We start from the raw sequence: 25,231 nt of genomic DNA on the forward strand, positions 1-25,231 counted from the left end.
TGTTTAATGCACAGTGTCTTTTTAGAATTTTGAAATTAATCAGCTCGCTTGAAAGGCCTTGACAGGGTTGAGTGAACTCAAAAGAATTTTGAATATTTTGAAGAAGCTTAAAAACCACCAAACTTGGGACTATTCGCTTTCATGGAAGATTGTTAAGAACGGGTTTGTGTACTTGCAGTGACTGCTGTTTATAGCTAAAAACATAACAGCTAATACTACCTGTTCCCTTTATGATGTACGCTAGAATTTATGTTCCTAATGGGCTATGAACTTGAATAAAGGTGATCTGAAGTGATCCAGACTTCCTGTTCTTTGAAAAATTAAATACTTCAGAAAGAAATCTTAGCAATGTATCTTAAATACAGAAATTAAAAATAAAAATAAAAATAAATAAAAATAAAAAAGAAAATACTGAGTTATAATTCAAAGTTACAGAAATGTAATTGCAAATTCTCAGTAGTTCTCTAGCAAATATATAACAGATAACTCCATGTTTAAAACAAACAATGAACAAAAGCCTAAAGCAAATGTTTTGTGGCACCTTGCAGCCAGGGATAATCACAGAATTCCCAATGATTCCTGTAAGCTCTTTCCATGCTGTGACTGGAAATACTTCATATGACATTTGCTATCAGAATACTTGATATGCTGTTATTCGTTTTGGTAGTAAGTGCTGTCACTGGTCATTGAGTTGGGGTTTTTCTCTTAAACTCCCCTCACACAATTCAATGTCCCTACAGACTGCCATGTGGATGAATGCCTGCCTCTTACAGAGGATGTTTCGGTTGTGCGAGGAACTTGTTTTGAGTCCTGCAACTTACAGTCTGAGTCAGCACACGTGGCTCCCAGCTTGTTCCCAATCCACCTCGAAGAGAGCCCTGGCGAAAAAGAGCAGCAGAGCCAGAGTCGTGTTTACTGTTGTGAAGTTTTGCATCTGGCAGGGGAATTTATTAGGGATTTTTGTGTTAGGTTGGTTGGAACCAATAGCAATTCTGGGACTGAGTATGCTGGCACTTGAGAAAATATTCTGTGATAGCTTAGGGTAACTTTGTGTCTACATGTGCGTGCATTCCAGTTTATACTGCCTCTGCATTAAGGGTATAACAAAAACTGCAGTCTTAGCTCCCCTTCAGTACTGTACTGACATAAGGTAACTTGACTAAATACCACTGAAGGTAACAAAGGTACATTGCAATTGAGTTCTAATTAATTTCAGGGTTTTCCCAAGACTGTTCCACAAGCTGAAATGTGAAGTAGTTAAATTGAATTCGCACAGGCTTAGTTGTCTCTGATGGTCTTCCAACCTTATCTTAGTTAACTGTGGTTAGGAAAAGAGAGCAGTTCTCTGGTACAACTTTGCTGGGCTGGCTGAAGCATATATATTATTCCTTCTCAGTAGACCTAGCAGAAGTAGTCTAAAGGCTTACTGCTTGCATTTGAATTATGGTCATAACAACTTGTCATTTTGGTGATGTTGTTGCACCCTTTGGGAAGGGTTGAGGAGACAATGCTAACTGATATTCTGGAGCTCTGGATGTTTGGTTTTTCTTGGCCTTTGTTTTTTAGGGTCGTGTGTCCTTATATCTTTACTTTGTCTTTGAGCATAATAAAGATGTTGGGGATTTCTTGGTCTTGTGTGTTTTAAAAGTATTACTAAGTACACTCAGCAAGCTATCCATGATGAACACAGGTTCTCTTATTACTCTGCTATTAGCTATAAAGAGGATTATATTAAACTAAGTAACCTCACTGAATCCCCTTTGTACATTGCTGCTATATTGATAATCTTCACATGATTCAACTGAAGTTGATAATCTTTTATTTGGTGCATTAACACTTCCCATTCCAGTGGAGGTGAGAATCTTTTATATCAGGACATGAGCTCTGTGACATACAGATTGGTATTTTTACAAAGGCTGCTCTGAAAATAATGCCTCCTATTTTATTACGTTGGCCCATGACATCAGAGGTGGATGTTGGTGATATGGCAGTAGAGGCTGAACCTTCCCAACAGTATTCCTTTACATTTTGTAGACATGTGACAGATGGTAGCAGAGGGGCAATATGACAAAGTGGCATCTGACATAGATGTGCATATGAAGCAAAGGCATGGAAATGAATACCTCCGTGTGGAAAAAATGGCACCCAGTGACATTCATCAACAGCTGCTGAAGATTTGTGGAGACCTAACTGTGAATGTGAGCACAGTGAGGTGCTTGGTGGACAAGCCACGTTCTGGATGGACATGCACAGCTGTCACACCACAAAATGAAGAGTCTTAGTCGATATATCTGCATGAACTGGCAGATTGATACCAGACACCTGTGTATGGAGCTGAGCATCAGTTTCAGTGCTTTAGAAACGATAGTGGCAATGTTGGAATGCCACAAAGTTTGCACTAGGCAGGGCCCACAGATGCTCACACAGGAACACAAAGAACACCATATACTAGATATGCAAGTTTGTCAGGACCTGTTGAACCAATACAAGCTTGAAGGCGGCACTTTCCTGGATCATATCATTATCACTGATGAGACATGGTATCGCCACTAAAGCTGGAGACAAAATGACATTCCACAGAGTGGTGACATGTGAATCCTCCACTGTATAGTCCAGATTTGATACCTTCCCATTTCCATCTGTTTGGGCCAATGAAGGGTGTGGGCAACATCTTCTTGACAATAACACTGTCATAGCAGATGTAAAACAGTGGGTCACCTCTGCTGCTGTTGAGTTTTATGAGTGTGGCATGCAGGCTCTTGCTTATTGCTGGTGAAAATGAATAGCTAATGGTGGTGACTGCTGAAAAATAGTTTGTAGCTGAGGACTTGTTCAATCAAATAGTGTTACTGTGCTATTCATATCTGTTGTGTTTTCCATGAAATAAATTGGAGGCATTGTTTTTAGAGTGACCTTACGTATTAGTATGATCATACAGATGTTGCAGTGGACATTTCTCCACCTGAACTTAGACAGAGGATACTCATCAAGCCTAACCATGTCCTAAAAATATTCGGTGGTTAACTAAAGTGACTGTTACACTGTTTGATCGCTGATAAAATAGTGAATGTTTTGTGAATTTACTATGGGTTTCTTTTAGGAAGCAAATGCTTGAAAGTAATAAAAAAGTTTTCTAGCATTCTACATTCAAACAGTATTACATATGTGCCAGTAACTTACAAAAACAAAGCAAGATGTATTGAGATTTTGTGTTTGTGATGAATACAGGCCTTTCCTCTGGAAAATCGTGCTTGAAAAATTATCAGGATGTGTTGCCCTACCTCCAGTAACGCATATTATAGAATCTTGTCTTTTGGTGACACTTGCTGGATTTACGGAATCCAGCCCATAGGGAAGATTGATTTTTCTTTTTCTCATTCCGTGATTTTCTGTGCTATTTCTTTTCCAGGTGCTTGCTGTATCTTGTGATTTAATAAGAGATGTTTGGAGTAGACTGCTGACCCATTTGTCTATATATTTGTTAAGACCTACATCAAGCAGCAACAGATATGAATGCTTGTAAAAATATTCCATGACAGCTTTCACTTGCATGTCACGATTATGACATCTGTATGGTCTGGATCATTGCAAGTCTCACTGCATCCACAGTTGTCTGGGAGAGTCAGAAGGACAGGACAGGCTGTCGCATTCTCCATGTCTTTCTTCCACCATATAGTGCATGGGGGAAAGGTCGAGGAAGGAAGAATGTGATCAAAGAAGTACTATAATAGAAGAGAGGAGAGATGGCTGTGCTTGGAGGTCATTTCATTTCTGTTTATTTATTTATTTATTCTTTCAGAGTTAAACTTGTCAGCATTTGCTGTCTGCCCACTGTTCTATATGAAGGTTTTCCACATTTCTTCATATAATTCTTTCCCCACTCTTTCATAAGTTTGGTGAATATCCCAAGTAATGTTTGAGAAATGAAACTTGGCTTTAGTCTTTGACTTTAAGGGAAAAAGTAGTTGTCTACAATAGTTAACTGTACTTAAACTTATTTGAAAATGTTTGTATTTTATGAGATTTCCTATGTTTTGTAATTAAGCAGAGACATTTAGTTTAAGATACTTTCAGATGGTATTATTTTACTTAGAAAGATGACATGAAGCTAAATTGATGCATGTGATTTGAATGTCAGTGGGCTGCCTCTCATTGTTTGACTGAGGATGATCACCTAGATTTTTATATATGTTAATTACATTGCTTGTATAAATTGTCACATTTGATGCTTCTTAACTATTGAGTCTGTTCTTTCCGTGAGCTACTAACAATAGGAATATAGTAGTTTCTTCCACTGAGATTTGAAGATTTATATTGTCAATGAAAAACTAAAGTGGCTCTGTTTAAGCCTATTGTATGCTCTGGGAGAAAGTACGCAGTCTGCTTCTGCTCAGGCACTGACTGTAGTAAATTGAAAGGTGAGGAAGAGGAGGCTGGAACTTGGAAGACTGCTTCTCACAAGTTGTCAGAGGCTCTCCGGCTCTGATGGCCTAGAGTAGCAGATCCAATTGAACAGTAGCTTGTTTGACATGTGTAGCATATATTTCACATCAGACCACTTTGAATGTTTTGATAGCATCTAAAAACATAAAACGAAGCTCTGGTGAAGAAATTAGTTGCCTGTAATTTAGTTGGTTTGCTAAGTGTTAGCCATGTATCTTATGGAGTGGAAATCAGGAACCAGAGTTAAGCACTTTCATTCCTTTTATAAGCATAGGGCAAGAAGTATTTCCAAAAAATCACCCCCCTAAATTTTGTCTCCTGTGTGGGGGTTTGCTTAATACCTACAGGAAATGACCACTGAAAGACTGAATCCGGTCTTTGTCTGCGGGGGCCCAGAATTGTCAAGAAGATCTGCATTCTGTACTCGCAGCCACTGTGGAGTCCCAGTGCTGAAGCTGCATGCTTGAACAGGTAGTCCAAAGGATTACCTAGTGGTTAGGACATAATGCTGGAGCACGATGAGCTCTGCTTCTCATTAGTGGTTTAGTGTTTTTTGTTTCTTTTTTTCTTTTTTCTTCCCAGTGATGTAATGTAAAATTCACAGAAGCAGTGCTGGATCTCAAAAACAGTTTATCAAAATGATGCAGGTGATACTTTGCTCCCTGAGGCTGTAACTCATTGATTGTTATATAATAAATGTGTGTTCAGGTTTTAAAATTAAGGCGTCTACTTCTACGCCTTGCTTTTGTTGGCATGAGTTGGTCATCCGATTTCTGAGCTCCAGTAGATGGAGACAGTGGAGACAGCTCAGCTCAGGGCATTTGTGGACATTTAGGAGCGTGCAGATGAATTCTAGGCACCTTAGGAACTTCCAGGTCAAAATACAGTGCTCTGATTACTAAGCAGTCAGTTTGTGAATTAAGATTCAGGCATTCGAGATCTCTTTGTGCCCTGATTTTTAACCCTTATATCCATCTGTCCCTCCTCTTGTCTCATCCAGCATATATGAGCTCACTTTTTCTATGCTTCATATTGCTGTGCACAAATGGATGAATTAAGGCTTTGAGTCCTGGATGGTTCAGTTTTGAAAAGCATCCTTCCTCTCATTTTCCCTCAATCATCACACCAGTCACTGATATCTCACACACACACAACTAGGCGTATTATTCTGACATCTGTTTTGCAGTAAACATTTAAACACGCAGTTTATTTTGGATTATTGAAGCAGATTAAACTGCAGGAAGAACACTAAGACAATTTCATAAATACTGTGCTGATGGAGACACGTTAATGTTTGATCATATTTTATCATGGTTTTTGCAGTTCTGTTTGTACAGTCAGCGTAACAGTTCTGTGGTTGTGAGGATGCTGTCACTATGGTGTGCATGGTGCCAACACTTTCATTACAAACAATTTCTTTTTCTTCAAATGCTTCTTTTAACTGATGGGAAATGTTGGGTTTGGCCTTAAGTTTATCATGTTGCTTATCCTTTTAAAACCTACTTTTTATTTCCCTGAAGGTGGGTTAAAATTTGGTATTTTTTATTTACTTAGTTATTTTAAGTTATCAGAGTGAAAGTGCTGCTGCCTGAGTATTAGGAAACTTCACAGAAATGTTGTACATATATTTTGCAGCTATGGAAACAACTTAAGTTGAGAGATCCTAATTTGAGGTAGGATTACTCTTGTCACATTGCTACTGCAGTCATACCAGTCTCAATATAATGTGCGCTGTATAAAAAGATATAAAAAGAACTTGTGTCCCAAAGAGCTTAGAAACAGATTTTAAAGAGGATTTGGATGTTTGAATTAGACTTACGTAGAATTTAGTCACCTGTCTTAATGCGTGTTACACAGAAGCTGCCTAACGTGGAAGTATTTGGAAGTCTGCAGGGGACTCTATTTTAACCACTGAAGTTCCACTGATACTTAAACCTCTAATGTGTGTGTGCCCAGAGACACTAAGGCTGTTTTCACAGACCTCCATTGTTTAGCAATCAGCTCAGGCACTTTGAGATCATAAACTTGATGTTTTGGCACTTAAAATTCTTGTAAGTATGATATCAGTGCACCTAATAAACACTGATAACAAAGAGTTCAGTGCAAAGCTCTGCAACCCTACCCACTTGCATTCGAAAGAAGGTTTACCTTTTTATGCACCTGTTAAGCAGTGACATCAGTCACTGGTGATCTGGAAAAAGCTGAAAGCCTTTAGTAAGGGTTTTGGAAATGTCATATTTGTGACTTTCCACCTGTATCTAAGCATAGCTGGTGAGGCTGGAGTACTTTCTTCCAGGGATGCCATTGTGCAACTACTGTATCACTTCTTTGAATCCAGAGTCATTTTGTGAATCTGCACATAGAAGCAGAATTATGTGGTTTGGTACTTCAAACTTGGAGATAGATGCTGACCAACAAGAAAGATATCATCATGTCTTATTTAATCAGTTTGTATGATATAAGTTTGATATCACAGTTCTCAGTTGCAAGCTGTTAGTAATTTCTTTGCTTGGTTCCAGCTTTCCCATATACTGGAGAAGTGCATCTAATGATTTCCAGTCTGGTGCATTAGAAGCTGGTCTGTGTCTAAACTGAACATTATTGTGCTGAGTTACAAGTATCATAGAAGTGTTGGTTGGAACCTATGCAGGTCTCTGAGACCTTCTGCTCAGAGATAGACTGCCACCTACATTAGGTCACATCAGCCATGTTTTGTCCAGCTAAGTCTCCAAAGTCTCCAGAGATGGAGACTTGACTGCTTCTTGAGGTAACCTGGCGTAATGCTGCACTGTTCTTATGGGTGTAAAGGATCTTCATGATGCCACATCAGAACCCTGTTCCTTCTCCCCCAGATGGTCCAGATCAGTGACTTTGCCAGAACTTAACACTTTTTTTGTCCTGAGTTAGTTTCTACTTAGAAAAAAGGTGATGGGAGAGTTGGTGTGCATGTAGGGTGTCACTTGATAGAATTCCATGATACTGCATGAAAGCAGGCCTGAACCCAGGTGTGTCCACTTTCTCCTTGCCTTTTTGGATGCTAGTCCACGTTTAACTTTTTTTTATCAAATGTATATTAGAAAGTTATATATAAAATTAATGAATGTTCTCTATAAATGTATTATTTCACACTATTTGTTGCATTTTAAAACATGGCTTCAGGAATGTACATAAGTGTGCAATTTTCACTAAATGTGAAGCACAGATGCAAGTAAATTCTTTTGAGCAAATTACTAAGTAGAACAGTGAGTTTCTCAACATGGGATCTGGTGTCTGTACTGATCAATTACATAAGTTCTGAGGTTGTGATTTTCAATAACTATTGTGTAATTAAGTGGCATGACAGTCAACTATATGAATACCTATACATAATCATTTTGAAAGATATATTGAGGGTGTACAAGGATCTCTCTTCTCTTAATTCAGGATAGGACTAGTTAATGGGAATGCGTATTGCTTCTGCAGAAAACTTTCTCATGGTTGTATTCAGTATGAGAAGCTCTAGTTCTGGTGAAATGGAGAAGAAATGATAAAGTTACTAAAGAAACATTGATGCATTACAGCATTTGAAGAAAGTGAAAGCAGGTGAATAATTATGGACTAAATTCTGAAACTCTGCATAGTAAACATTGCTTGTTCATTCAAGCTGAGTGAACTGCTGTCTAGCAGAGATCTCACAGTTGTGCATCTGTAGTAGCAGTGCAAATATTGAGTGTATCACTGCAGTAAAATTAATACACCCACAGAAAATGTGGCTGGACAGTTTTCTACAGGAAAGCCCTTTTTTCTCCTCTCTGTAGTAATGCCATTTAATTTCTTTATGTTGACAAGTGAGGGAGGAAGGGCAGCAAAAGCATTCTTATGAAATGGAGCAGTGTTGCAACGTTGCCTCTTTTATTTTGGGTTTCAGTGGTATCCTTGTTGTACAGCTCATCACTAATCTTTTCAGCAGAAAAAAAATAATTTTCTTTAACATGGTTTATAATTTTGGGGTGACTTTAAGTTGATACTTCTGTTGTTGTTGTGCACTTTTCCAAAAAGCTGATACACCTTCTGTGTCTGGGATTTGTTGAGAGGATGTAAGGCTCTTCTGATGTCTTCACTGATAGCAAAACCCATACGCCTCTTATTCCAGCATTAACTAACCTCCGTATCTTTTTCATTCCTTATACTGAAATTTTATACTGAAATCTTCAAAGCTTTACCATTGCTGAAGAAGCTTCAGCTTCCCCCAGACAGATCATTCACTTTGAATTCCTTGATGGCAATATTCAAGTAAGACATGATGTTTTTGCTGCTGGTATATCAGAACACAAAACTGCACTGGTAATCTTGAGGCAAAAAGAGACAGATTTTGTAAGAAAGGTCTCCAAGTTGAAGTGCTATTTCAGTCCATTGATCTGCAGAGAACAAGGAGGATATATTTTCCATTTTTCAAATCTAAGTGTGATAATGCTTTGTTTCATTTTGCTTCTGCTGACTTCTCCTTGAAAGGACTGATGCTGGAAATTGAAATTCCAAACATCAAAGCCATTTATGATTTTGGAAATAGTCATATGTCTCTACTCAGCCTGCCTTGATTTATCCAAGGGTGTTGGTTCTGTTAGTTTGGGTTGGTTTGGTTTTTTTTTATTTCTTTGTTTCAATATCCTAAGGTTATTCAGGTCTTCTGAAAGGACTTGCCTGAGTTTATTCTTAGCTGTGCTGTGCATCTGGGATTTCTGGATACTGTGACTGAATTTATGTGGTCTGGGAGCAGAGGGTCTAGGAGTACTATCTGTGAAGAAAACAGTGCCTGTATCTGTGGTCTGGGAGCCTCTGAGAATGGCAGCATGTATCCCTGGTAGCACTTAGCAGGAACAGAGAGAGAAGTTCTGTCAACATCGTACAGTTTTGAACCACTGCAGTTTGAATTAGTGTCTAGAAGCCAATGTGTAAACATAGCAGGTTATGGACTCATAGTGACTTGTTCCCATTATATGGGCAGGCTTCACCATTTGGTGCATCTTACTTCTCTAGTTTGACCCGAGGTTTCACTCAGTTTTAATAATCCAAGATTGAGGCAGCAAAGGCAGATTTTATGATTATAATACTCATGTCTAGATAAATAGTTGCAATTCATTCTCCAGGTATAGGACTTAAAAAATAACCCTATGCTGTTATATCTATACATCCAGCACAACCCTATTTCATGTAGCACAAACATTCCCTTATTTTATGAACCCAGGGTTTATATGATCTGATAGAAAAATGAAACAAAAAAGAAAACAACAACACCACAGCTACTTCTTGTTACAAAAATAGAAAATTCAGGATTCAAAACAAGAAATTACGCCAAATTATTATCTTTGCAATGAGACAACTGGTGGTTCCAGAGGTCTTAATGTAATAAAAAACCAAACATATGCATTTTCAGAACATGGGTGATGCTTTATGGTATGCTTGCATAGTGACAGAAAAATGTAGAAGTCTGAATAAAAACTAAAATTGTATTTGTATGCATTTTTATGGAATTAAATAAATTTACTTAATTGTGGAAGCCACTGGCCACACGAACCACAGCACATATTGATGCTCCATCGATCCTAAGCATTTATGTTATTGCAAGCATTTGTGTAGGTTACTATGAATAAACATAAACACTGATTTGTACGTGTTGCCCTTCCACTGACACAGAGATGTATTACCTTACTTTGGAAGTCTGTACACCCTTCTACTTTGCATAGATGTCTAAAGGAGATGCAAGCCACCCTTCTTTGGAGAGACAGCTTAGAGGAGACAGAAAGGTCTTTCTGCAGTTTTACAGTTTAGTCTGAATGTAAGTTGGACAGAATTTAGTCTTGGAGGTTTGATACTCTGCACCATGAGGAATCACACTTTCCTTTCTTAAGAAAAGAACAGAGAATTCCTTTGTGCTTTTACTGTTTACCTTTCTTTGTTTAATGGACAACAATATATTTTTAACTTGCTTTTCCAGTCCTTCTCTTGCTTATTCATTAACTGTCCTCTAGACCTCACAGTTTCTGCACCCTTTGTCCTTTTTTAATAAGAGAGACTCCCAAGGAAGTATTGCTTGACTTTTACTGCTAATCTCGTTTCTGTTTCAATTCATGTTGACTTGGAGAATATACCTTGTAAATAAAAATTCCAGTGGACGTGCTGAATATAATCCTCACTTTCTAAGCATAGATTGTTTTCATAGCATCCTTAAAGGGTAAGCTGTCTTACTATCCAAATATCATGGCTGGGAAACTGAGGCTAAGAAAGGCTGTATGAATTTTGTGAAGCCACACAGGGAATAAATGATAGGCTTAGAATCTCCAGCTTCTGTTCTGTGTTTGGACTAAAGCTGTCTCTCAAGAATACCCTTGATTCCACCTAATGTTACATACCCTTCCATGTCTGTTAAATGTAGCTATTCAAAAAGTAGTTGATTATCAATTTTCTTACTGTCCGTCCAATTGAAACTAATGGGTGCCCAAAGGCAGGCATGAGGTATCCTTAGCTTTGACATCCAGTGTGTTTTATGTTTTAAACTACGTGTCAGGCAGAATTTTTGGATATTATTTTAGTATAATCAGATGTTTTTCTAATATCATCCCCTAGTAAGTGAAGGCCTTGCAGCCAGCCTACTCTTTATTTAAAATTATTCAATTCAGATGTCCTAATGAGTGCTGTGAGTTGTGTAATTCTTTTATAATTTTCCCACATTCCCAGGAGGGCACTGAGGGCTGGAGATTTTTGCTTTTGTTTATTTCAAATTAGGGTGAGCCCCAAAAGAATATCTAGGAGAACTGTTTGTTTGTGAAACTCCTGAGATTTCGACAACAGCAATTAAAGCAAATGCAATATAGTCTATGAATGTTAGTGTTAAGATAAGTCTCGATGCCTCTGCTGTTTGCCATAATCTTATAAATATCTCGACTCTGACTTTACAGTGCTGTTTATGGAATTTAATAAAGCAAATGTAATAATGCTGCCTGTGCTTTAATGCACAATCTCAATTGAGTTGACCAGAAGATAAATAGGAACAGGAATGATAGTGCATTCCTACGGATTGTTTTTAATAAGCATGTTATTTAGTTGATCAGCCCAGTGCCATAATGCCTCCTATCCTGCTCTCCAGACAAATTTATTAATGCTTCCCCCCAACCCCCATTTCTCTGGGAACATTGATTCCCTGCAGACATATCTCTATTAAACCTCTAGAAAGTCACAACTTCCAAATTAGATTAAGTAGCAGGAATGGTACTAGAAGAATCAAAGAAAATTGAGTGCGTTATTGAATTCATGCCACATTGTCTCAGGAAGAGATGGGAGTTATGTGTAGTGGTAACTTTTGTCCTTACTGTACTAACAAAGCTGTGGGCATTGCTGTCAAACCTAATTGTCTGCAGCACATCAGGGTAAAATGAATCTTTTCCCTTATCAAAACTTGTATCTAGTGAGGTTTTACAAATGAGAAATAAGCTTCCAAAGGAAGCCTTACAATTGATCAAAATCATTTGCCATTATTTGCTGCGCACAACACAACCCGAAAACCTGACTGGCAACAATTTTAAAGAGCAGCTGGCGTTGGATAGTAAGCAGACTTTCCTGTCATGCTAGCAGTTGCAAAATGCAGATATTCATTTTAAAACTGCCTATTCCTCATTTTGATCTGACATATTAAAAAGCATATAATTAATGGTTGACATTAGTAATTAACATTAACTTTATGGTGCTTAATATGCCATCGTTCATCCATCAAATAACCGGTATGCATAATGCTTTCGCATAAAGGTTTTAATTTCACAAATGATTTTTCAGTTCTCAGTCTCTGCTGTTTAAAGTAGTTGTAAATGCATTTTTAAAAGATCTGCATTTTTCATTTATTGAATGTAAACATTGTTTTTGTTTCTCCCTAGGAGTGCGCACAAACGTGTAAGCCAGGGACTTCAACCAGGGAATGCAGACTCAAACGCTCAGCTCCCATTAGTGGCTAAAGAGCACCACCTTGCTGTCGCCAGTGCTCTCTGGAGAAATTTCTTTCCCTATTTGAAGAGCCAGAGAATGTCGCAAACGCCACCTTCCCCTCAGCTCGCTGATACAGCTGCAGGTTAGCACTGACCCTCCATGCAAGCACTGGATTTTTTGCAATGTTCCAGGTCACAAACTTAAAAGGATTTTACATTGGGGTGTTTCTGCTTCCATGTATTAATATGTATAATTGCAAGAAATTTGACTCTGTGCTAAATATTTTGACAAGAACAAGTAATGTATTGTTGAATTAGCTGATAGAATACAACCAGAGTGAGAACTCCACTACAAGCCTGACATTTTTTTCTTCTAGTCACAGACCATGAACACCACAGCAAATGCTATACAATAACAACGAGAATAACTTATTTCACCATATCTAGATCTTATATCTTTTTTGCAGAAGCTTACCTTAACTTTGTGTTGACTGTACCCTTCATTATGCATGTGATTCAATCAGTTTTTTTGTATATTTTACATCTGGAGACAGTTTGTGAAAGGTTGATTAAATGACCGGTGTTTTTTTACTGAACCTTTATGGTCATGTCATGGTCATAAAACTGTTTCATAATTCAGTTTAATTTTTCATTTTGCCTTCACTGAGAAGTTAATCTTGAAAGACAATATTCTATACGTATGTGTACTCAGTGTGTGGCAGGAGAATCAGCATGTCATTGAATAAAATGAAAATATCTCATTTTCATCTTTACTGCCAGTAGTTAGCATTGTATTCTGCAGTTACAATTATCTTCTATTCATTTAGCTAAAATAGAGAGCTTTTAGAAAAATGTGGGGTTTTTTTCTCCCCATCATGATATGAATTAGCTTAAGATAAGCTGCGAAGCACTGATTTGGCAATAGAAACATGAAAAGACCCTTCATTTGATGCAGCTCTGCAGTAGTTAGTAGGTGACTTTAATGAAGGAGGCAGCATGCAGTGGTAGTGGTCTCATGCTGCTGCAACATTTATAGAAAACAGCAATACAAATCAAAGGAAGAGGTTGTTAGTGTCATAACTTTCATTCATTCCCTACAGTGTTACTTCTTTTTATTTTATATTAACACAGTGAAATAGCAAGAAGAGCAGCCTGTTATAAACTCTGCTTAGAAGTAGTGGAGTGCAGTTGTGACCTGCTTTATATAGATGCGTCAGGCAGTATTACTCAGGATAAGGCAAACCCTTTCCACACTGTGTGAGCTTCTTGCCTTAGAAGTTGCAGCCCAGAGGAGAGACCAGCTGTCATAGCTCTCCTGCTCCCCCTGCCAGGCAAATAGCCCGAGACTCACATTATTATTTTTGTCTTCCTTTTCTCTCTCACCAATGTTATGGCAGATGCTGCTGAAACAATGTGATAACCTGGGAGAAGACTGGCACAAAGTGCTTCCTTGCCTAAAGCAGAGTGGGGACTCAGTCTGATTTCCTTTCTTATTCTGAAATGCATAAGGAAACGTGAAGTCCTTCATAGCTTAAGATAAACCATTCCTACACCATTAATTACAACACTCTTATTGTTGATGCTAAAAAACAACCTTTTTTTTTTTTTTTTTTTGTCAAAATCAAAATGGACTTCTCCATGCATGCAGTTTTGTAAATAATTCTCTTAATTTATTAATATTATATACATACTTCATTAGTACGAGCCTGTTATCTTGATGCCCTCCAAAGTAGGTTTCCCCAACTTATTTGATGTCACTCACTTGCTCTTACGTAGTAACTCCTCAACATCTCAGATTACACTAAACACATTTGTTACTTCCAGCATAAAAATGGTACCATAGAAAATTTCATGCTGGCAGTGTTGGCTATAGATTCCATAGTAAATCTAGTAGGAACAGCAGAAGGTTATGTTATATTAACCAAAGTAGTACTACATTTTCTAGGTCTGTAGCTTCTACTGATTAATCCTTTCTAAATACAGTTCTCCCCTGCAAGAGGTGTGTAAAAGTATATGAAACTAAACCCTATAGAACTACATTAGTACTTTCATGTACAAGGTACACAGTGGTGAAGCTATACTTTCTGTACAGAGACTACTACTTTTTTCTCCATGCACATACATGCTGTAATACAATAATGGAATGAAAAGTACCATGGTAATAGTCAGGTAACAATATCTTTGGCTGCAGCAAATGAGATTGAGCCCACATGCAGCAGCTACAGAAATAACGGAAAAGAGCTACTTACCTTTGGAAGGCCTCAGGTAGAAGAAGTTCTCCAGCAAGAGGTGTCCTTACCTCCTTACCTTACCTCCAGAGTCCCCCTGGGTTGGCCCTGCCTTCCCACCAGGTGCAGTTACTGTTTCAGGCTATGACTTTGCATTTCCACTACAAATGCTATCTGTTCCAGTAGTTGCCCAGTGCTAGAGATTTCCAGTACTTCTGGAAATGCACATTATTATTTGTAATTAACTTTAAGTCTTTTTGTGTGTGTGTGTTTCATTTTCTGTAAAAGAGGAATGTACTGATAAACTATTAACATAGTACTATGTTTTTCTCTTTTTAAATCAGGTTTTGCACTGTTGGCATTGGATATACCCAGCAAAGCTCTATCAGATCTTCAGCCACAACCTGTTCTATCAATGATGCAGCTGTTTGGATGGGATGATATGGTGTGTCCTCACCTGGTGTCTAGATATCTGAGTCACCTAATTCAGAACAGGTGAAAAATTGCAACTACTTGTTCTTTCAAGTTCTTCTAGTACTTTCTCATTCCTTATTCAGACTTGGCAAAATGTTCTTTCAAACAGCAACATTTCATTAAGTTAACCCAGCTTCTGAGCGTTTTTTGAAGTATTAAATTTCTTGAAAGTATTGTATTTTCTTGGAATTCAATGGCATGAAGTAGATGTTAGTTGTGTTGGTTGGATTTCATGTTTGTTTTTACATATAAATAGTTTAAGATGCTCAAAATATGTCAGGACAATAGGTAAGAATGAGTTTGGCAAAGTGTTAGCCTCCTGACCCAGCTGTGCTTTAATTTGAAACTCAGTAAATTCTAAAATTTCTTGTTAAAAGTACTGGTCTTATTCTTCTTATACCATTTAACAGAAAAACTTAAATCTTATTTTAATAAGCTGAAATGGACATTATTGCAGAAGTCTGAAGACACTATCTAGTTAATATTAATATTAAATTGTTTCGCTTTCTTTAAACGAGGAAGTTCTGCAGGGAGCTGAGAAGGAGGGATTGAATAGTATTGAAAATATAAGGAAAATGATTGTCAGAAAATGCATGCATTAAAACTTTCTTTTTCACAAGCTTGAAACACTTTCTGAACACATATTAATGTTCATGGAGCTCTGGTTTCTGAGACCTGCTAAATGAATGCTTTAAATTAAATAATAGGATAAGAAAATTGATCACATTCATATGTTTTACATACCAATGATGAATTTTAACAGAACTGCTTAGGTGTTGGAAGGAACCTGTACAGCTAAAGTAGTCTAACTGGTCCCATTATCTGCTTGAGTAGGGTCAGCTAGAACAGATTCTCCAGGACTATATACTGTTAGAATTTTATATAGCTGAGAAATTTTACTTCCCTTAAAAGGCCCACATAAGCCTATGATGGATGGTTTTGGGTAGTATTTCTTTTCATAGTGTGTTCCTCTGTTACTGACTCAGGCTTTGGAAACAGAAGTGAGAGATTAGAGAATGAATGTATCTTTGCCTCTTTGTCTCACTCAAAAGTGAAGAATGTTACTTTTGGGGTGAACTAGTTGAGCAGTTAGAATACTTGTGAAAAAATGGAGAAGAACAATGGTGAATCTTGGACTCCAAAGGTGTTTAAACTTCTATTTCTAAGTGCCAGTTTAAGAATGAAAGGCTCTTGCCTTTCTTCTTGTGGGTTGTGCCATGGAGTAAGTGAGAATGTTATTATGTTCACGGATCCATTTCAAGAAAACCCAATGGAAATAATAATGGTTTCATAGTTCAGTGGTGATGGATATGTCTTCCGCTTATATGTGTGTATATTCTCTCTCCTTTTGCTTCTCTCTCATTTGTTCTCATTCCGTCTTTCTCATTTTTTTCTTTCGGAGTCTGTCTTGCTTCTTTCTTGAAATCTCCCATTGGGAGCATGGAGCATAAAGCTCTTGCACCCAGGCACATATTTTTGCCCATAAGCAAAGGTTGCAATTGCCAAACGTCAAGGAGAATTGTCAAAATTGCCCAGCAAGGTAAAAATTGGAGTATCGGAGCCTAGAATATAAACATTCCTGCTTCATCAGCAGAGCTACTGGGAGCTTATAATTCCTTGTGAATGAACAACTTTATTTGATAGAATTTAGCAGTTGTATTGAACTCTAAATACTTTCATTTTCTTGTATGCTAATGGCTTTTCTTTGCTTTTATTTTTTTATTTATTTATTTTGCAGTGTGCTTAAAGTACTTATTTACCTTAGGCAGTTGTAGAGCAAAAGTTATCAAAGTGTCTCAAGTGCTGGAATCTTAAGACTTCATGGTTACTGTGCTGTAATAATTTTCACATCAAACATTCTCAGTTAAAAAGTAAAAAGATTATTTTGTTGCTGAGGCTGTTATACACCCTGCAAGCTCAGCCTAGTCTCTTTCAGATGGAAGCTCTGTTTTGCCTATCAGCTACTTCCGTGTTGATAATAAAAGCTCTGATGGGCAAGCTGTGCCCTTGGGAACATATGCACAAGCTTTGGTATTTCTACTGCAGTAGTGCTTAAAGTTCCTCTCCCAATCAGTGTTGTGTAGTACATGGTAGTATTAGAACAGATTTAAATTATCTTTCAGCATGTGCATAAGCTCACTGATTTAAAAGAACCACTCATCGTGCCTATAGCAGGTAGTTCCTGTTCTTTTCTTTCTGAAGGAGTGAGAATGTATTTCTCTCCAGCTTCAGGAAGATGCCTCAGTGGCCCACCTGCAAGGAAGTAACAGAAGTAGGGATGTGTCTGCAGCAGAGAGTGTTTTTGTAATCCTCTGAGTCCATAGAGACCAGCTGCATGCATCCAAATTATGTAAGGGTTATGTTGGATTTTTTTGTTGTTTACACATTACATAGGCATTCTGGTGCTTTTTGTTTGGGCAATGGAATTTAATTTTCGAACTTGTATTTTTTGGTCCTTGTTTGCATTTAGTCTCCTCTTTCAGCAGGGATGTGCAGACAAAATGTACAGTTGTCGTTGCTTTTAACAAAGCAACAAAGAAACAAAAGAAACCTTTATTAATGACGTTCAGTGAGGAACAGAATCCAGTTTGACTTCCACAGGACCTTCTGGACTCCCTGTTGCAAGCCTGAATAAAAATTCAGTAGAAAATAAGTAGATTTATATGTACATATATCAAGAAAATACAAGCATTTTTCATTAAAGTCAAAGCAGCTCGGACTGACTGGGGAAGAATCTCTCGAAGAAAAATGTTTCGCTATTTCCAAGAAATTTTGGTGACCTGAAGCACATGAGGAGCTCATCTGGTAGGAATTGCAAAGAGAGTGTAGAACAGATCTGCTGTCCATTAGCAAGGAGGTTCTGCAGAGTTAATTACACGGGACTGATGTACCTAGGAATAAATAGAATTTTGGCAATCCTGACCAGCTGAGTAGTGTGGTTGCACATTGAGTGCTGATGGTGCCATTGATTCCAGCCTGTCTCTTGTCTGGAAGAGCAAGAGTGAATTATTGAAAGTATTTACAGCAGGTTTGCTGTGTGTGTGAATACATACATAAATATATAAATATATACATTTTCAAGTGTACATCAAGTATTGCAGTTTCCTCTCTCATCTCCTTTATATGTTTTCTTCTCTTATCTAACAGAACCCATCCTTGTTTTCTAAAGGAGATCTTTTTTACCTTACATGTAGTTGGGACTGGGCGGATTTCAGAGTGGTTTGGGGTACCTGAGCTAGCTTTCTGTGGAAGGCTGGGATAGTTTAAGCTGCATCAGTGTGAAGTTATAACCTCATTCAGATAAAACTGTTTGGTGTTGATTGCTGGCAGTTCAGATAGAACTGTGAAATTATCTATTGTTGGAATAAGACATTCCACACTGTGTGAATTTTTTTCTCCCTTTGTTTTTTTAATGTAGAGGAAACGTGAATGCATTTGTCTGTGTGCTCTTACGTTCCTGTGTGTGGCGTTACAGAGTGTATTGTTTTATCTCTTTTTAGGCATTGGGGTATTGTGAGCAAAATCCCCAGAGCTCATAGAAGGAATGTCAGTTTGCATTTTCTGTTACTTTATTTCTAATTGTGTGGAGAGCCAAATGAGACACTCTGCCACCTTTTCAAATACTTCTAGTAATCTCTTTACCTTTTTTCCAATGCTACCGATGCAGTGCACTGTGTGAAGCTTTTTCCAGTATGGGATTCACATCCTATGAAGCTTTGACGGTGCGTTCTTGGTTTCGATGTGTTTTGCAAATGTTCATAGATCAACCGAGTGGTACGCTGGCCAAGACAGATGCTGAGCGAGCAGTTGGTAAGTGTTCACATTTCCCTAATGTTTGCAGTAACAATTCTATATTGCAAAACTGGCAGACATTTTCAGCTAATTACAAAATGTATTTTTGTTTGTATTCCTTGTCTTTTACCTAATTGCAAACTGTGTTTCTCTGCACTGCTTGTGCTATTTATTGATGGCTTGCCTGCTCTGCATATGACAAATTTATCACAAACAAAGATAAAAGCTTGTTTCCTTGGAAGCAAAGAACAAAAACTTGCTCCCAAGGAGACAAGCTATTTTTCCCCCATGGAGACCAAAAAAAAGTGAAAATCTGAAGTTAATAGTTGGAAATCATGCTGTGAACCCCCTAAAAGAAAAAAAAAAAAAGAAAAAAGTCCAATTGCAAGTAATTTTTTCCTGTTTTATATTGAATATTTTGCTTTCTTAGAGCAATACTTCATTTTTTTTTTTCTACAAAACATTGCTGTTCTAATTATCTGTAGAATGCATCTTACAGCAACTACTTTTATGCACATTTTGTAGATTTCCAAGAAAACCATTAGGAAAATGAAATACTTGGTTGTCCGTCTTTAATATTCTTCATTCTTGTGTATCTGTATTAGAAACATAACTACTTCAGATACACATTCTTTGTCAAGAAAAATACCATCAGTTGCAGAATCCATATTTTAGATGCTTTAAAATCATGTTTCACTTTATGATTTTGTGACTAAAATAGAAAAGCATAACTGTGTGATCTGTTTACTGCTGTGCTCTCTTGTAACAACCAGAGAAAGCCTATATGGAACAGCTGACTGAAATGACAAGACTGATTTTTAAACTCAAAGAAGTAGAAAGCATTCTCTCAAAGGCTCGTGTTGAAGAACCAGTTTTGAAGCAAGATCCCAAAAATGCTCTTATCCAATTCATTAAGGTATTGTATATCTTTATGTTAGTTCATGGTGGAACTTAAGTGAAAAGGAATTATATATTAGCTTTGCTTCGTGTGTACATGAAGAAATCATTTTGATGTTTTTGTTTTCCCAGGCTGTTGGTAAAACTTACAGTGGCCTTCAGACGCTCCCTGAGAAATCTGCCATGGTACTGAAGGCCCTGGAGTATTTAGGTGATGTATTAAAGTATGTAAAACCTTATCTGAAGGCAAAAGGGCCCCCAGAAGGCCTGCAACTTGCATATTGGATCATAGGTAATTATTTTGTGACCTTTTCTCTTTTAGGGAGCCATTTTGTAAGGAAACGGTAAAAGGTGTTTGATACTTCTGGTTTTTGTACTGTCCATCTAATGGTCTGAAAAAGCAAAGTCGCCGCGGTGTTGCAGTTAAATACTTTACTTTCTTTCACTGATTTTCTTTGTTTTTTTAATCCTGAAGCTGTGAATTCAAACTTCCTTGTGATTTTTTTAAAATTATCCCTGCAAATCAGTGTTTTCCAAATCAAAATGTTTTAACATCTTTTGCTACCAAAAACCACTTATTTTACCCAAACAAAATTAGAAACAGTGAGTCACGTAAGCAGTACTGCACTACAACATCATATTCACTGGAGCAGTGATAGCAGTTGGGTCTGCTTAAGTAAATTGGGGATCATATATACATCCTTTTACTACTCCTTATGTACAGCTTGTGCTTTCTTAAAACTCCGGTTCTGCTATCTTTCATTAAAATGTAGAAATACTTATAGGATGAGAAAATAAGAAAGCTATTTGTTTTGAGTGAATATGTCAGATTCTCTTTCTCTTACCTATAGAATTAGGGTAAACCTTAATTCAGCTTAAAGTCAGAGGCAATGATTTGCATGCACATACATACATAGTATATATCATTACTAAAAGGAGGAGAATGTAAAGCACTACTGCCTTGCAGAAGCTGCATAAAATGTAATGGAATTTCAGTTTTGTTAAAGTACTTTACTTTTCTGTTGCAAGATCCTTGTATTTTGAAATGATTAATGTTCAGCCATGCTGTTGTGCACAAGAATTTGTCCTTCTTTCTTAGATAAGGAAAAAAGAAGATTCTAAAAAGGCTTAAGAATATATTTTAGTGTATTTCAATCACTTCTTAGCATGTTGAGCTCATTAAATTATAAGGACAACGCAAGATTCAGAACAAATCAAGAATCTTCTCTCTTGTGCATACTGTACATGTCAGATTGTGTCTTCTACTGTCCCATACATCATGGCAAGGATAACAGGAGGAGTATTTTTAGCCAAAATAAGCGTGTATCTTTCAAAACAGGAAGCTCAGACGATGTTATTAGATGTACTGTTAAATGGTCATTCTCTTCCTCGATGATTGATCGTGGTGTTTTCTCTCACTCCACAAGATTAATGTTGTTTTCTGTTGTTTTTAGAGATGGTAACAAATAAGTTTGTAGATTCTAACAGCCTTCTTTGATGTCTCGCTAATTTCAGTCTTCAATGTATTTTTATGGAGTTCCCTCCCAGCAATGTTTTGTGTCTTCTAATCAAAGATTGTCTTAAGAATGTTTGTAAAAACTACTATGTAGGAATCTGCTTAATGAGACACCTTATTTTATTTCATCTGTATTTTTACGCTCTTGAGCATACTGTTATTTTCTTAAAAATTCATATAGCCTGTTATAAATGCATTTAGTGAAGCAAGGTTATTTACATGCCAGCACCTTTTAACCGTTTGGGTTCTGTTTGTTGTGGGTTTTTTTCTTTTATGAATTAAAAAAAAAAAACCATCTTAAAACTGTCTTGAAGCTGTGCAAGTGATACATTGATGTGTAGAAAATGTGTCATCTGAGGCTCTCATTTTTTGAACTTGGCCCACACCGATATGGACAGAGTACTTGTTCAATGGAGTCAGGTGGCCTTCATTCTGTTAATCTGTCAATTGAAATGCATTAAATACTATTGGGAAGATGTTTAATGTTTTCCTGGCCTCAAATGAATGAGTAGCTTCTGGGGTGGCCACACTGTTGTTAGAAATATGAGTGGAATGCAAAGACAGTGCTTCTAGTGTGATCAGTGCACATGGTAAGGTCAGCATGATTTAAATGTACACCTGCTGATTGCGGAGCGTTATGTACCAAGGTTAGAAAATTTTTCTGCAGAGCTGTGAGAGGCTGTGAGAGATTCACTTGCATCACACCTTGTACTTTTTTGAAACAGCCTGATGTTGCTGAACAGGAAATGGACTTTTTCTTCATTGAGCTTCTTCTAAGGGAATACTGTGCAAATAGTGCATGAGAATGAGACAGTTGCTGTTGTTATTCTTGAATAAGCTATTCAACATACTTCCTTTCTTCCTTTTTAGGCTTTTTTAGCTTTTATTTTATTTTCCTAACTGTAAATTGCATTGGATTTTCTTGATTCTCTTTCTGCAGGATGTCTTGTAAAATTCTGGGCACCAATACTGGCCACTTCCAAAGCACAGCAACTCCTGTTCCGCATCATAGATTGCTTGCTGCTGCCTCACTCAGTGTTGCAGCAGGACAAAGAGCTGCCTGGGGCTTTACTGTCCGCCATTCAGGAAAGTCTACACCTTTATCTTCAGGTAAATATGTGAAGTCTATTATCAGCAGACAAATGTAGCTTTAGGAAAAGATTCATGCAGCAGAGGAGATTTTCTTTTTTTTTTTTTCTTTTTTTTTTTCCCTGTAGTCTAACAAGTGTTGACACCCCATTGGCTTTCCTGTCTTTGCATCCAGCTATGCTGAGGTATGCTCTAGAAGCCGCTGTTCTGCTTGCTGCAAATGGAGAGGCTCTTAGCCAACCTGCTGTTGATGCTGTGTCTCATGTAAGAGATTTCTGAAAGACTGAATCATGATAGATAGCAAGACACTTGTTGAGATGACAGAGGAAAGCAATGCTTTAAATCGTCCTCGATTTTGTTAACTGTAGATAATTAAAGATGAGCTATTCTATTTTTCTTTGCTCTTAGTAACAAAAGACAACCCTCTGCATATCATGGCACTGTTTTATCTTAATAGTTTGAGGGTACGTTTTGCTGAAACAAATGCCTTTTCTACTGCTTATGCTAACGTGAGTCAAGCTTTGCACCTTGTTCTTTCTCCCATTCTTCCTTCAACTTACATTACGCTCCTGAAAGGCTTGTTGTGTTGTAGAAAGGGATTAATTCCTGTGAGTGAGGAAAAGGATGTATTTTCAAAATAAGTCAGTGGAGTGCAATGAGGTCTCCCCTGAGCCTCCTCTTCTCCAGGCTAAACAATCCCAGCTCCCTGAGCTGCTCCTCATAAGACTTGTGCTCCAGACCCCTCACAAGTTTTGTTGCCGCTCAAGTTTTGAAGTCCAAGTGTTGTAGACCTTTGTTTCCTGTTTTCTCTGTCAGTCTCTGAATTTCTGACCCCACTGTGGGCCTCTTCAGTAATCTACTGCTCAGTCCATGTGCTTTGAGGCTAAGCTAAATTATCTTATAGATCTAAGCTAGTTAGACAGTGCTGTTCTTAGAAAACTAGAAATTATTTTAATAAACACTTTGAGGGGAAGAACAAAGAGAAAAAGACTTATTTTTTTATATTTCAATATTCAACTTTTAAACTCTGTTAATTGTTTCTATTTACACGGTTCCAACATTTTAAAATGCTACAGACTTCTACATCCAGTCAGAAATGCTTCCTTACCCTTTATGTGAGAAACTTAAGGTTAATGCAAAACTGAAAATATCTCAGTATCAGTTATGAAACATATTCTCTTAGGGTTGTTTCTGAGCTCTCTTGAGTTCAAACAAGTTCTAGGGACTCTTGACTTCTCAAGTAACAATTTCACAACTGGCTTAAGCCAAGCTGACTTGAGGATAAATTCCTTCCATTTCACCCCGTGTGCATTCCCATTAAATTTGCTTAAAGATTTTGTGAGTGGGGGATGACTCAAATGTGTAAGTTCATGCAACTACTAAAAGTCTCTGCATAAATAAATAAGTGAATCGGCCGTGTCAGGAAAGCAATAAAACAGTATATGTATATGTGTATGTATATGTAACCATGGTAAGAGGAAACAGAGAAAACGCATCTTCTGGGAGAAATTCTCTCTTAAGTTACTGGTGAAATATTTAATCAGACTGTCCTTAGGAGAATATTCTGTGTCCAGTGCCCTTTCATGCAGGTAGAAAGCAGTATTCTAGAGCAAGAGTCCTAATTCTCTTTTAAATTGTTTTTTGGGGGGATTTTTGTTTGTTTTTGCCTATGGGGCTACTATATCGATACTATTACTTTCATTGTGCGCCATCTGTTTTGATAATATTTTATGAGCTAGGAAAGCTTTTCCTAGAATCACAGAATGATTTGAGTTGGAAAGGACCTGTAAAGAACAAGCTTGTCTAATTCTCTTCCCAGCCCTCCATGGGCAGAGATGCTTCCCAATAGATCAAGTTGGGATATAAAATCCAGATTGTCTCTGGAGTTGTTTAGGTGACAAATTTCAAAAAGAAAAACACGGAAGAACAAGAATGAGCAATCGCTTCATAATTTTATGAGACTGTTTGTAATTGTGTGATAATGAGGCATATAAAATCTGTCATGTGGTATTTTGCCTTTGTTTATACAAAACAAACAAACACAGTTGATTTGTGTGATAGTAGGCTGTTGAAACCTATTACTCAAAATATCTTTGATGGATTTCTTGGAGAATGCTTTGGAGGAGTTTTGACACATGTTTACCAGTAATATGGGAAAGAACTGGGGCATAAAACTTATTCTAGAGAAGAAATAATAGTTTAAATACATCTTGAAGATTATGGTGTAGGTGCATGTAATAAGCATAATATACATAGTAATGAGCTAGATTTATCACTGTTAATCCTGTCCAAATACAGAAGACGGTTTACTTCTATCTGAATACAGGAGAGTGGTAAAAGATCTTCATTTTAAGTAGTGCTTGGCACATACATTTTCCAGTGATTTTAATGGGCCTGTGCAGGCTCAGCATTTGTCAGAGTTCAGACTTTAAAAGCCCTCCTGCAAGCCACATCTGTGGTCTGATATTTGAGTAAGCTTATTAATACATCTTGTGAATTATAGTATGTGTTTAATAGGAATTGTACAACATTAATTGGTGAACAGCAGATTTATTCCAACAGCAGGACCGATATTATAAGTCATCATTAGGTAGCTTGACATTTCTGCAGTGAATAGTTCCAGTAATCCATACTAATCGGTTCTTCGCTCTCCACAGGTGATTTACAGATATATGGATAAATCAGAAGAGAGGCAGCTCTGGCTACAAAAGGTTCCTGCAGTGAGCATACACAGGAATCAGTTGCCTTTCTGTTGAAATGAGGAGCAGATGTTGTCATGCTCCTCTACTCCTCTTAAAATGTCTTTGGTTTTTGGTGGGGTTTTGTTTTTGTAGTTTTCC

The 25,231-nt window shown here is 37.4% G+C and overlaps 1 protein-coding gene across 5 annotated transcripts in view; it reads left to right on the forward strand.

The window, feature by feature from the left end:
- Window positions 1-25,231, forward strand: part of MMS22L (MMS22 like, DNA repair protein) — an 82,806-nt gene that overhangs the window by 47,393 nt on the left and 10,182 nt on the right. For 4 of the 5 annotated variants that reach the window (XM_032443446.2, XM_015858862.3, XM_085541888.1 and 1 more), the window contains 6 exons: window positions 12,348-12,538; window positions 14,968-15,118; window positions 18,765-18,907; window positions 19,663-19,805; window positions 19,919-20,078; window positions 22,243-22,412. In XM_032443446.2, coding sequence (XP_032299337.2) covers window positions 12,348-12,538; window positions 14,968-15,118; window positions 18,765-18,907; window positions 19,663-19,805; window positions 19,919-20,078; window positions 22,243-22,412 — 958 coding nt within the window. Of the gene's footprint in view, window positions 1-12,347; window positions 12,539-14,967; window positions 15,119-18,764; window positions 18,908-19,662; window positions 19,806-19,918; window positions 20,079-22,242; window positions 22,413-22,519; window positions 22,651-25,231 lie in introns of those variants that run through there. The other variant, XM_085541887.1, reaches the window with a different exon arrangement.

Source organism: Coturnix japonica, chromosome 3 (genome assembly GCF_054131305.1).
Source record: "Coturnix japonica strain WE chromosome 3, WE-NBRP24, whole genome shotgun sequence".
Classification (NCBI taxonomy): domain Eukaryota; kingdom Metazoa; phylum Chordata; class Aves; order Galliformes; family Phasianidae; genus Coturnix; species Coturnix japonica.